The 14,549-nt window shown below is 32.4% G+C and overlaps 1 protein-coding gene across 4 annotated transcripts in view; it reads left to right on the top strand.

Moving 5' to 3' along the window:
• Positions 1-14,549, top strand: part of LOC129800896 (uncharacterized) — a 103,177-nt gene that overhangs the window by 69,238 nt on the left and 19,390 nt on the right. For 3 of the 4 annotated variants that reach the window (XM_055845630.1, XM_055845629.1, XM_055845631.1), the window contains one exon: positions 6,679-6,949. In XM_055845630.1, coding sequence (XP_055701605.1) covers positions 6,679-6,949 — 271 coding nt within the window. The remainder of the gene's footprint in view (positions 1-6,678; positions 6,950-14,549) is intronic. The other variant, XM_055845632.1, reaches the window with a different exon arrangement.

The following is a 14,549-nucleotide window of genomic DNA, read 5'->3' as shown; positions in this document are numbered from 1 at the left end:
CTTGCCCGTTTTCCCCAAACATGATTATCAATTCATTTGCCCATTTTCCACACACATTTGCTTGTTTTACTGTGTTTTTCCAGCATGTGGATAGTGTCGTTAAAGTTTGACGCTAAAACCAACATAAATCTGCATAAATTTCCAAAACTCTCTCGCGTTAGCTACCATATCTTGTTCAGAGGGATGCTTTATGTGCACATCTGAATAACCCCTAAAGCCTCTGCCTGATTTTGTGCGCGCATAAGGATAGCAAAGGAGAACTTTTGTACAGGAATCCACTAATGGCGGAAGAGAAAGGCGCTATGTTGAGGACATTAGTTTAGCTGCATGAACTAGATTTTGAATTTACACATCAAATTTTCATAGATCCATGAATATCTGAATGTGTCGACTTGATTAAAATAAGCCCATAAAAGCTAAAGTATCTCTTAAACCCTATAAAGCAGCCTCATTTAAAATTCTATACTCCCTCTCTTTCCTGTCTTGCTCGCTAATTAATATAAAATAATGTAATTGTAAAAGTATTTTTCAATTAACTACTTCATCAAATATTTTACAGTTTTAGGCATAAACATAACATTTTGAACCAGTTGAAAGCTGAAAATCAACCATTTATGCCAAATAAAGCAAACAATTTCGATGAAAATGATGCGAGGTCAGTCACTCGCGAATTTATCTATAACCATTTCAATGCTCCACGGGACGCTTTGTGATGAAAATAATTTGGTGCATAATGCATTTTACTACTAAATTAAACACCGTGCCTCAATGAATCTCATATAGGCCAAAAAAGGGATGAGTTTGATGTTCCATGTAATATCAAACCTGTGGAAAATGCGGGACATTGGAGGACAATTTAATGGAATTTTCTATATGCAATAGGTAATTTAAATATTTAATTAAATTAATTAGTAACCGACTGTTGACCCTTTTCTTTGTTGCGTATATTTAAACCTTTTTATATAAATTTCCCGTGATGCCATCTCATTTATTTATTCACTCTACAAATACATGCATATGTTAATAGAAAAAATAGAACGAAAATGCGATAAACGATGAGGAAAAAAAGCTGTACGAGCGATTAGCCGTACAGTTTTTATACTCGCCGTTTATCGCATTTTCGTTTCATTTCTTCAATTTTATTATATTATTTTCACCTAGTGCCTCGGAGTATAAGATAAGGTAATCCTGTAATTGAGAATTTGCGTAAGAATTGCAATGAAAATGCGTAAATTAACGAAATACGGCGAGCATTGTACTGTCAATGTGATTCTGCCCTTACTTCAAACAAAATTGTGCAAGCAATCAAAAAGAGTAAAATTTTGAAAAAAAAACTTTTCTAACAACGAAATTTGACGATTTATATCGTGTTTATAAAAGTGGGTTATGCTCTTTAATTTCCAAGGGGTGATATATATTGTACTATTTTTTACTACAAAAAGTGCAGCAATAATTAAAATTTTTCAAAATCAACATTCCATACTATCAAAATTAAGTTATCAAGTCACTCCTGATTTTTTCCATATTCATTTAAAATTTTTCAATGTTTCAAAAAAATTAAATATTTATAAATATCTCTTGTTTTAATTAACTAATTTTTATTTCTTTGAGCTTAAAAGATGCGTAATTAAATAATAACAATTTATTGAACTGTGGATTGGATTGCCCCTGTTTTACAATTTGTTTTGTATAAGGAAAAAAGGTAAATAATCAAATAAAAAAACACAGAAATACCACACAAAAAAAACTTCAAGAAATATCTTTTGATCTCCTGAGGCCACACTTTATGTATTTAATTAAAGGAGGAGTCTCATGATACAAAATCACTCCTCTTGAGAAAAAGGTTTTGTAAAGAGTATCGAAACGAGATCTTTCCAATAGCGATCCACGGACTTTCATTCTCTACAATTTTACTGATACTTTAATTTGATTTTCCGAAAAGGTGCTTTCTAATGGGCCATTTCCATTGAGAAAAATTTCAGATTTTTGTAATTCTCAATTTACACAAAAGCTCACAATAAAGCCCAGTTTTGAATCCGAATATCTTCGTTGACATTTGGTGATTTTGATTTATCTTCTCGATAAAAATGAATTTAAACAACCGGGAACCTTCATGAAATTTCTCCTAAAGGATATCTTTAGTCGTTTATTACGCGAATTGAAGAATTGAAAGAGATAATAAAGGGAATTTCTACCCCGTTACCACTTTAAAACAACAACGATATTTTTTCGACGTACTTTGGACGCTCTACTCGTTTTTACCGTAAATCAGGGTTCTGAGCATACCGTATTTGTTACCTCCAAGTAACCACAATTACTATTATCTTACAAAACTAACTATGAATTAGAAATTCTTCAATAATTATATTGTAACGTTATTGCTACTCAATAAATATGAGAAATTACATGATATTTTGAAAGTAGCTCTAAGAAAAGTGTTTCTCTTCTTCTGATTCTACAAAATGGCCAGAAAGAGGGTTCAAACACAAAGACATAAAAGTGTCCCTATTAATTGTTTCTTTCCAATGTAGAACATTTTGTGTATATATATATATATATATATACATATATACGTATATACATATATATATACAAGTGGCCGTTTCTAGTATTGCAAGTAACAATAAAAACACCCACTCGATGAAATGAAATCGAAAACAAAGTGTAAAAAAAAAACGAGAAAATTAATATAAATGGCTGAATACCAAATAAATTGAATATCAAAACCATACAATTTGGGTATTCCAAAACTAAATTGGGGATGTATCGTGAAATATACGCTTTGGAAAACAAAAGTGTCGGAAGGAATGGAATAGAGTTTGGTAATTCTTCTGTAATTAAATTGATCTGTAACAGAATTTGTGTTTATATGGAATACTTTTCATATGATCCAGGGGATGATGTTATCTAACCAGTAGAACATGCTTTTCCAGTATCAATTTGTCATTTTTTTACATTCAACAAGCGTATCAGGGACTGTAAAAAAGCCGCACAATTTTGAAACAATTATTTTTTTCTCTACATCGCTGTTTGTTGTGAAAGAATTTTATAAAATAATCATTTAATTAATAATATTAATATTTGATTTATTGATCAATTGATCAATTAACAGCAATTGAAAACAGGAAAAAAAATATTATCATCACTACTGGTGAAAACGAAATGATCACCGAGGATCCTTTGAGAGTGTCCCTGTTTAGAAACTTATTTAACTTCGGAATAAACGATTAAAAATAATGAAAACATCGTCTTTGGTGTTCCCTCAGATGACAGAAATATGATATGAAAATACTAAGTTTACGATAAAACATAATCAATCGTAATAAATGTACATAATTTCAAGAGATACTAGTGATCCTTTCAAAGGATCAACTATAATCCATCCTTTTGAAAAGGATCCAAATTCATCCTTCCATTTTTAACAGTAGTGTATAAATTAATTTATTTTCTTTTTATCTTTAACTATCTTTTATCATAAATTTAATCAGAAAATTTTAATTTTAAAATCCTGTCACAAAATGAACAGGTTTTCTTTTACTCTACTTCTTTCGTGTCTTTTATAGGTCTGAATGAAATCTGTCGGCTTATTAAGACCAAAAGAGGTTGCAAAGCGCGCCATGCTATTCGGAATGTTCTAACTTGTGATATAGGTGCTTTACCTTAAAAGAGCTCTCACATCATTTACTGAATTGAATTGATTATTAAACCGCTCAAAAGATCGCAGTCCAAAATAGATTATAAATACAATGTGACTCCAATACTGTTAACTCTTTCCGGACCGCAGCATATGCTGCAAGCCAATTTCACAATTTTTTTATCAAAAATATCTAAGCTCAGGAATTAATTGAGGTCCTACAAAAAATATCTTACATTTGGACATCCTTATAGTTTGTAATCATCCACAAGAATAGGATTTTTATCAGTTCTGAATAATTAAAAAACATTGTTTTTCACAGAACATTCATATGCTGCTTTGGGTACTCACAGTCCCAAAAGAGACGAAAGAGTTAACCCCCGATAGTTAATTTCCAATGTTGTCAACAGCTATTTTACACTACGGGCTCCGGTAGTGTGAATTTGGATTCAAATTGACTCAGACAGTATCAACTTTTCTTTTTTTTAGGCGTCCATCTGGTAGATGATTGCCCCGTGACAGTGTGATTTACAAATTTTCATACATATTGTGGTTTCATTTTCACTTGCATTAAATTTGATTAATAATATTAGTGTCTTAGCGAAATTTTAACAATTTTTTAATTTCATGTTCATTGTCTCCTAGTGCAATTTATGGATTTTCATTGATTTTATTCCTCCTTCTTTCCTCTTGATATTTAGAATATTCAAAGATGATATGGTTTACGGTTTCAGCCTCTTTGAATTGATCGCATTCTTTGGATTCTTTCTTTTTGATGATGTGTGGATGCATGAGGGCAGTGTGTCCTATTCAGATTCGGCATATTAATGTTTCTTCTCATCTATTTCGTCTGAAAGATGTGGTCCATGAGTTTATGGAGCTTGTTGTCTCTCATGTTTGTCCAATCGCTCTAACATGTTTATGTTATTGTCATAGTTTGAGATAATTAGTTATGTCTTTGGTGGGATTCCATAGGAGTTATTTATAGGACATATGTAGTAGGGCATTTCAACTAGGAAAAATTTTTTTTGGCACTATTCTCACCATTCTCACGGTGCTGTATTTGTTGAGACAAGAAAGTTTTTCTTCTACGACCATATGATCAGACGCTGTTTAGAGGTGGCTGAACGACCCTCTCTGTAGAGCAAATTTCTAATTTTACCGGATTTTACACTACAGAGAGGGTCGTTCAGCCACCTCTAAACAGCGTCTGATCATATGGTCGTAGAAGAAAAACTTTCTTGTCTCATCAAATACAGCATCGTGAGAATAGTGCCAAAAAATTTTTTTCCTAGTTGAAACGCCCTAATATGTATATAGGATATAATCACGCACGACTTTATCAGCGAACTCATTACCAATACTACCTACATGTGATGGGATCCAGCATAGTCTTATGTGTTTGTGTGTGCTAATTCATTTTGGATTAGTCTTATTATTGTGAGCAAATTTGACTTCTATTGTTCATTGCTTGAAGAACACTTTCAGAGTCAGTAAATATCACCGACTCGTTTGCAAAGGTTGATTGTATATGCTTGATGGCTTCTAGGATTGCATATGCCTTTGCCGTGAAAATACTGATTTGTTCGGAGACTCTAACGGCTTCTACACACTAGAGAAATTTATGTCCATGTTAAAGAGTTATTCCTACACAAGCGTAAAAAAATTTGCATCAATATGGACATAAATTTATCTAGGGTGCAGCTATACCATAAGAGGTTTTATAATTATTTCCATCTGAGGAAACAACTGCGAGCCTTATCGATTGATTGGTTTTAGTTAGCCATCAATATAGTACATTTGGTATCCTTCGTATTTTTCAGCAATTGTTTTGACTAGGTGTCTGAATGTTATTGGGTGTGGGGTTTCTTTTTCATATTTAGCTAATGTTAAATTGATATTATTTTTTAGAATTGTTTTGAGGGTCAATTAGTAAGGGATTATGGGTCCTTAAGTCTTTAAGGTATAAGGTTTCCTAACATAAGTTGGACGGAGAAGGGTGTAATTTATGTGGTCAGAGGTTCCTAGGATTTTAATTCCGTATGTGTTATATACTTCCTCACATATAAACTCTTTAAATATGAACGACAGTTGAATTCAAAATGTAAACTAAGTGATGTCGGTTATGTAAAGGATATTTTGCGTGGAGTCTGAATGAAAACTATTATTCTCCGGTGTTTCCTCAATGTTATCGTATTAGGGAAAAGTAGTCTGCCTTTGAATACGGCAGCCTTTGAATGTTTCAATTTTTCTCTTATTTCTCAAAGCAAAAATTCTATTATGTGAAGTTTATACTATTAACTATTTTCTATTAACTTCGATTAACAAAATGGAATTTTACCTTTAGGAAATAAGAAAAAAAATTGAAGCATTCATAGGCTACCACCGCATTCTAAGGCAGGCCACTTTCACCTACATTAATTTCCTCAACAAATTCTATATTATTTAACAACAAATTATATTGGTAAATTCTCTAAAGTTATTTTTCATAATCTAGAGGGCAAGTGAATTTTACATGAATTGCGTTACGTTTTTGAAAATATTGTTCAAACTTGAGAAGTGAGAAATGTCATCTATACCCCCAAATGTTTATATTTGAGGAACTCTACTGTACTTATTTATTATGTTTATGGGTTATGATATATAGTGCTCTCCCCTGTGGAATTCGAGCAGTAAAAGCATAACTATTCAAATAAATAAAAAAAACTTCAAGCAATTTATAGCTAAACATAAACACAGAGTTTGATAAGGATTTAAAATAAGCTGTATTTCTGTCAAATTAAATTATACACATATTTAGATGCTGTTTTTCCATAGGCTTTTACATGTATATATCAGAAAAAAAATCCTGTGAAATTTTACCAGTGTTTTCTCACTGCATAGAAACTTTCTTCTAAAATCATTTGTGAATATTGTTACTATTGATAGCCTAAAAGTTTGAATTATTTCATCGATTAATTAATTTATGGGAAAAGTATTCCCATATGAAAGATTTTTAGTTTAGAAAATAAAAGGGAGATGTAATAAATTTTCTTTTCTTTCAGATGAATTTCTTCCTAATTTGCTGCCTGGTTATAGTTTCCCTTTCGATATTCCCCACGAAGACACAATGTGCTCCTGAAAAGAGGGACCTGGAACCTTCAATGGGTGAAATTTGGCAAGAGGATGATCATGAGGTGCTCATAAGGAATGAACGTGGCACAAAGAATGGCAATGCATCCGGCGGAATGGCCAGTGGTAAGAGAGGAAATCCCAGCAAAAATAGTAGAAAAGAAAAACCCAAAGATATCCTCTCGAGTGAAAAGCAGATGCAGAGTAAGTTTAGTCCTTTTACACTCAAGAGAAAAAATAACTGGAGATAACCTAAATCTCAGCATGGAATTAACAAATTAGCACTGTAATTGAGGGTATTCTTTGGTGACTAAAAAGCAACATGTAATATTTTTGGAGGATTTTTCCAGAATATTTTACTAACTTAAATCATACATGACATGTATTAGTGGGGTTTTTCAGCTTCCGGAACTAATCCGTTTTCAGTTTGTCTCTGTAAAAAAAGTAAAAGGAATTGTTGCAGTTCCAAGCTATAAGGGGATAATAGCTCCGAACAATATTAGAGATTACGTAATACTCTTATAATATCATATATCATCCAAAATTTAATTCAATTTCAACTTATTTTCAACAAATTACGTCTTTTAATCCCCTTCCTATGCAATCATCACCGTCATTACCTACTAAATTAAATTGTATTCTCGGTCTTTTGTGTCTGCGTCAAACCGTCCAAATGGTGACATCGTCCCAGAAAGTGTTTTATGAAGTCCAAGTGTATGTAATTGTTCAAGTAATTCCCCAGAAACCTGATAAGAGCTTTCCCATACCTACCCATACCTGAGGAAGGAGACAACCAATCCCCGAAACGTCGTAGCAGGAGGAAATAGAGAAGTTTTTAAAAAGGTCTATACCGTGTTTCTTGACTCAATACTAAATTAAAGGTCACTATGTATTAAAAATATTAGGAGCACACGATAAAAGATATGCTCCTGCAGTGTTTTTATCAAAGTCGTCAATGGTATATCCTTCAAATATCAATAGATGGCGGCCATAATCTTTACTTCATTTTACTATCACAAATTTTATATCCGTCTTTTCTTTTACAAAATTAAGACTATTTCACAAATACAATTGTAATATTTTTATGTTACGAAAATATGGACTCACGATCTATTCATCATAGAACACTTTTCGGACGTTGTAAATCATGATATGAAAAATTATGCTCTTTTAGAAGTAAATTCTTCTATAAAATTGTAACGGTCATAAGTTTGAAATTTACGAGTCAATAGCCCTCACTGGAATGAGATCAAGGATAGGGTGTTCATGTGTAGAGCGAGACAGTTTTGAAAGGATCACGGAAAAGGGAGCATCGAACTCCTTGTTTTGGGTCTCAAGGAGTGGATAATTGGTTATCCTGAGGCCCAGGGCAACACTATTGACACTTTGTTTTATACAGATTTAGGCTGCTATTCTGCCATCTTTATAATTTTGTAAGATTTTGCGGAATTTGGAATTCTTGTTAGAGTCAATCCAAGGTTGAGCAATTCTGCCGCCAAGAAATTTTATAGCAAAAATCGAACAAGATATAAAAAGTTTGGAGCATTAAAAAAAAGCATTAAAATATCTTTAACGGTAATTATATTCAATTCAACCTTAAAAAAAATTTCACTTTACAAAATTTAAAAGGACCTCTAAACTTTCCTTTGATAGTACAAGAAAATGTATGGAACTGTTAAAGAATTTTTGGATGAATTGAAAAATTCTTGGATGTAGAATATGATAATTTGAAAATTTTGTTGGAGACTTTATAACAAGGTCTAAAATATTTGGAGAGTACTAATATTTTAAAACTTTATTTTTTTTTTTTGTGAGAATACCAAATTTCTTGGATCTTGCTCAGTTACAAAATTATAAAGATGGCAGAATAGCAGCCTTAGTCACATTAAATTGATTGTGAAATTATGTCTCTTGCGTTCTTGTCCAGATTTTTTGTTTCATTCTGGAAAATCGAAATTAAAACCTGCAAAACCCTGTGAATATCTTCATTTATCCCTATAATCGGTAAATCATGTTCTAATAGCTTTTGTAGCAAAAATAAACTCGAGGATTTGTATAGTAATGAAGGAAAATTTTTACGGAAATTCCTACTTCTTAATCTCACCCTCTAACTCACTTTCGTATAGAAAAACCAAATTTCAGAAAATTTCCAAAGCTTATGCAGAAAAACTACTAAATAATATATGAAAATAAATTTCTCTAGTTTGTAAAAACCAACATTTTCATTTGAAAAAAATGATAAAATTATTGAATATTTTCTCTCGAACGTGTTCTACTTTAATACTTTTCCTAAGCGATGAGGAAGTTTCTTCTGGTTGGCAATATATATTTTGAAAACTGGAAGTTGGTAAAACTTTAATCTTCAGTATGTCCTTTAGAGACTCACGAGGCAGAAAACGGAAAGAGGGATGAAGAGTATGTGGTGGAAATTGTTGAAGAGCAAAGTTGAGTGAGTTATGGGAAGAAAGTAAGCATTTATGAGGCCACTTTAGGAGTTTTATCGCGACCACCAAACTCTATTACATCATCAATAGAATGACTATGCGCTTGAGAGTCCATTTATAATTTATTTCTACTTTATCCTTTCAATTTGATGATTTAATCGTGTACTTCACTGATTTTTCGCACTTGTATTTTTGCCACTTGATTACGGACCTTTTCAACGCCCAAACAGATACACATTTGCTATACTCGGATAGGCAAACAAGAGCAAACTGCTTTCTTTTTTCTCTTTCTCCCAAAAAGCTAGCTGTTTGGTAAGAAAGTTTTCCTCAGAAGTGGGAATAGGATTCCGCAAGGGAGGGATTTGTTGTGAAAAACACTTTTTCTTTTGATAAAATGATGAGTTTGTGGAAGTTGAAACTGACTTTTTCACTCTTACCAAATACTGTCATGCACTTAACAATAAAATAACAACAACAGTATGAACAGCCAAGAATAACAAGACAATAGAAGTATTTTCACTTTGGAAGTTTCGACGTAGGACGCATAAAACGGTTTTTTGGAAAGAGAATTGGGTGTCAAGATGAGAAGAAAGGCTGTGAGAGCTAAAGGAAAACTTTGTCTTACAGAGTTTTCTCTCTATCCTTGGATCTTGGATGAGTGAATAGACGAAACAATGCACAGTACACATTTATAGATTTTTTTCAATCCTCGAAAATACAACTTTTACATCTGATCCAACAATTTCTATCAATTTTTCTTTTGATAGCCCAGAAGAGGGTTACCTCTTTTGCTTCATCAAGAACTATCTTTCTCTCTTCACAGAACAAAGAAATTGAATCAACTTTCTTTGAAGTAATAGTTGAATTTTATCCAAGAAATCATAAAAAAAATGAGAATCCATGCAGAGGAAATTTTGCTATTTCGTGACACACTGGTAAAAATAAAAGGATCAAATTGGTCCAAATTTGATCCTTTTGCAAAAGATGGATCAAATTAACATGTTGTATTTTATGATAAATGTGCATTGCATGCATTTGAAGTTTGAAATTTGATCCATCCTTTGCATTTGAAAATTAGGACAAAAACCCAATCTATGTTTCTCGAACATAGATTTGTCAATAAATTCTTAGCCTACACTGTATTTCACTAAAAACATCCCGAGAATACAATGCCTTATGTAACTTTTTAGCTCCTGAAGAGATAGGGGGAAATGGGGCACCTTTGAATTGGTGCAGCTTTGAAATTGAGCTTTTTTCTCCTATTTTTAAATGAAACTGGACCTTATTATGATATAATTTAGCTCAACAAACCAATTGCGAAGCTAAATTGCATCATGATAAGGCTCAATTCCATTTGAAAATAGGAGAAAAAAGCACAATTTCAAAGCTGCCCCAATTCAAAGGTGCCCCACCTCCCCCTACCTGGAGATCATAGGAGAATTTGTTATGGAAAATATTGCTGATCACTTGGTGTAAAAGGTTTGATAAACATTCAAACACTTTTCGGGAGTATACCGGAAAATGGGGTTAATGAGGAGGTGGGAGTAAATTACAAAATTCAATTCAATTCTCCCTCTCGTTTGCATACAAAGTAAACACATACCCCATCGTCTACAGAGGGAATATGAGGGGTCGAACTCAAGTGATTAACAAAGTGTAACAAACTCTCTGTCATCTCAGCCATAAAACAGATGGCCCCAATTTTCACCATGGCAGTACAGGAAAGACCACACATGAGAGTGAAAAAGAGAGCATGAAACTTTGTTCAACGTAGAGATTCATTCCTTGCAACAGACACTTAAGAGGAGATGAATGCTTAGACACCCAATTTGCTTGTTACATTTTACTAATTAAATTTATCTTAGTGTATTATAGCAGTGGGTTTTTTTGGTTGACTTAAGCTTAATACATAAACAACACCGTTATAAAATGCTAGGGCTATAATTCATTATTAAAATGATGACCAAGATTTATTTATTATTTTGCCCCTTTTGCCTTCTAAAGTACACAATGTATAAAAATCTAAAATGCAAGTCAAAAGCCCTTAAAGGTTTTTATAATTCCAACAGAAGACTCTCGGTAATTCGGCTCTTTTCAGATCGGGCTACTTTCTAATTCGGACAGAAGTTAAATTTGAAAATAAATTGTTGGAATTTTTCAAGTTTGATGATGATTATCAAATGAAGCAAATATGCTCAAAATTGCCACAATTTGTCTTAGTTTTGATGTGATTTTGCATTATTAAGAGATTATCATAAAATTTACAATATTATTTGAGTATGTAAACTCAATCCTTTCGTTCAGTAATAACCTTCTCCATTTGAGAGCTTTCTCCGGTTGAGGTTCTTTCTGTACCGATTCGGAGATATATCAGAGAGAACTTACCTAAAAACGCGTTGGAAGTTCAAATGTTTAAACCGATGTGTTACACAAAAGTCAGCAAGTTTATCAAAAGGTCATTTATTTTAATAAAATTGCAATAAACAAAATAAAATAAAATTGCAAAAGCAAATAAACGTTCTTCCATCCTGAAATTCCAAAAAACTACACAAAAATTCACTTTTTGCAGCAAACTTTTGCACACTGTTGACGATTGAAGTCTCAAGAATATCGAAATTCAAAATAGCAGAACAATCAGCGCTAAAGCGGCGAGTATGAACTTGCACTTTAGGCTCCCGGTAGATTTTCGAATAAGTTTGGCTTGGCTTTGGAGTAGCTTTGTCTCTTCGAAAGGTTATTACATCTGAACGGAGCCAAAAAATCGTTGCATTTTAAAAAGTTTGCCCCCGAATTTCTTTCTAATTCGGGTGATATTTTGGACCCAAATGCCCAAATTTGAAAGAGTCTAGAGGAAAATGGTCTGCCTTTGAATGCGGCAGCCTTTGAATGTTTCAATTTTCCTCTTATTTCTTAAAGCAAAAATTCTATTTTGTGAACTATAGTTAATACTACTAACTATTTTCTATTAACTTAGATTAACAGAATGGAATTTTAGCTTTGGGAAATAAAAGAAAAATTGAAGCATTCAAAGGTTGCCGCATTCAAAGGCAGGCCAGTTTCCCCCACTGTATTGGGAAGAAATAATTCGTAAAAGTATTACCAGCATTACCAGAGACTTTGTGCATGCAGGAACATAATGTCAAAAACTTCCAACGAGAAAAATTAAATTGTAACATACCTTTGAAATAGGGTTATTTTCTCTTATTTTTAAATGGAACTTAATTGAGCCTACCGTAATGTGTTATAGTTTCATAATTAGAGCTGAATTAAAGCATGTAGTAGATGAAAAAATCCCCAACACGTTTGCAGTAATCTTTGAATTTTGTGTTTTTCGTCAGCGTCGTTTCAAGAGAATATAATTAACTTTCTTTTGGTGAAATTCTTGTTAAAAATTATTGATTTTTGATTAAGTTAATGCAAAAATATGGAGAGTGTGCAAAGATTAAAAGTTGACAATCATTTCAAAAATCCAAATGTGAGTTATGCTGAAATCGTGAAATTGACTGGGAAGTGTTCCGTTCCAATTGCCGGAACATTATAATTCGGTTCAAGGAACTCAAAATTGTTGCTCAACGGCCTGGAGAAAGTGACCAAAAGCCTGGAATTCAGGACAAGAGAATGAAAAAAAAGCGCTTGAGCTTTTCGAGAAGCAACTCAATCTTTCTATGCGTTATGTTGGCAAAAAGATAGGAAGACCCAGGAGCTTGGTCCATAAAATCAAGAAGAGGAATGGTTTGATAGCCCATAAAGTTCAGACTGCTCCCCATCGAACCGACAAACACCGTCAAAATGCTAAAACAAGGTCGAGGAAACTCAACGATCATCTTTTCAAAGAATTCCAAGGCTATGGGAAACATTTTCAACCCGTCTTGCAGTCCGGAACATTGAGAAATACTGAGGAATTTTGACGACAAATCTCAGGAAGGAGAATCAGACAGCTGAAAACTTGCCAGATTTCGAGAGGAAGTGGAAGTAAGCCGTCCGAGGCCGTGAAGACGAATTTGTCAAGTCCCTGATGAAGGGAATTTAAAAGATGGCGGGAGAATTCGGCGAGAAACCATTGCACTAAAAGAAAACCAAAATCGTAGAAATATTCTAATAAATTTATCTTTCTGAAAATACATTATTTTTTCTAATACATTTTTCAATGGAGAAAATTTATCGTTTACATGCTTTATATCATGGTAAGGTCCAGTTGCGTTTCAAAATGAAAGGAAGAAAAAATTATATCAAAAGTTGTCAGAAATGCTCCAATTCAAAAGCCCACTTCTCCCTATTAAAGCATATTAAAAAAAATTAATCGATTGTAACTCGGAGTGGTTGCCTTTCTACTAAGAGCAAAATTACTTAAAAGTTAAGTTGTACATAAAATAAGAAAAAAATTATTTTTATACAATTTAATTTTTTACAATTGTCGTCCTTAAAAATTTCTGGAAAAAAATATCCTTTCAGTGAGTTGAATTTGTTTTAGTAGAACTCTATTGATCATGAACTTTTCAAAATACAAAAGAATTTTCACAATTATTTAAAAAAAATTATAATATTGAGTAATCTGTAGAGATCCAATATATAGTAACATAGTTTGATTACATAAAGAAGCAGTTAAAAATGATATTTTGTGTAGTTTTTTTTCTTAAAACTCGTAAAAGTTCTTCTTTCAACTAGAAATCGCACCCAATAAAATTATTTACATTTACATATGAAAATTGATGTTTTAAAATATATGTACTTTCATTCTTCATATTTTTCAAAATATTTAGATTTTTTATGTTATGACCAACGCACAATAACTTTTGTTTGTAAACATGTTTTCAAAATTTTCTGTGAGAGCGAGCGAGATAACTAAATCTACATTTCATTCACTCTCACTGAAATGTCAAAAACATGTTTACAAAACAAAAGTTATTGTGCGCTGAACATTATTCAATAGAAGTGCTTAAAAATAATGAAAAAGAGTAGTAGTTTTGACAGCGCTCAAATTTCATTCACTCTCACTGAAATGTCAAAAACATGTTTACAAAACAAAAGTTATTGTGCGCTGAACATTATTCAATAGAAGTGCTTAAAAATAATGAAAAAGAGTAGTAGTTTTGACAGCGCTCAACAACAATGGCTAAAGAAAAAGAAAAAAACCATTCATGTAATGCTAGCTTCTTCGATGGTAGTTCCATAAACGTGAATTATTCTAAATATAGTTTTGTACATCTGAAAATCTTTCACTGTTCCTTACATAGTTTAACCCTTTAAAGACCATTGGATCACCGGTGACTAATAGAGAAAATATTTTTTTCTTACTATAAAATTGTTATTTCCGAATGTTTGTACGTAATCGCAAAGTAAAAGGTTTCAGGAATCTAGGA

Source organism: Phlebotomus papatasi, chromosome 2, assembly GCF_024763615.1.
Source record: "Phlebotomus papatasi isolate M1 chromosome 2, Ppap_2.1, whole genome shotgun sequence".
Lineage (NCBI taxonomy): Eukaryota > Metazoa > Arthropoda > Insecta > Diptera > Psychodidae > Phlebotomus > Phlebotomus papatasi.
Note: the sequence above shows the minus strand (reverse complement) of the source record. Positions and strands in the feature narration are given on the sequence as shown.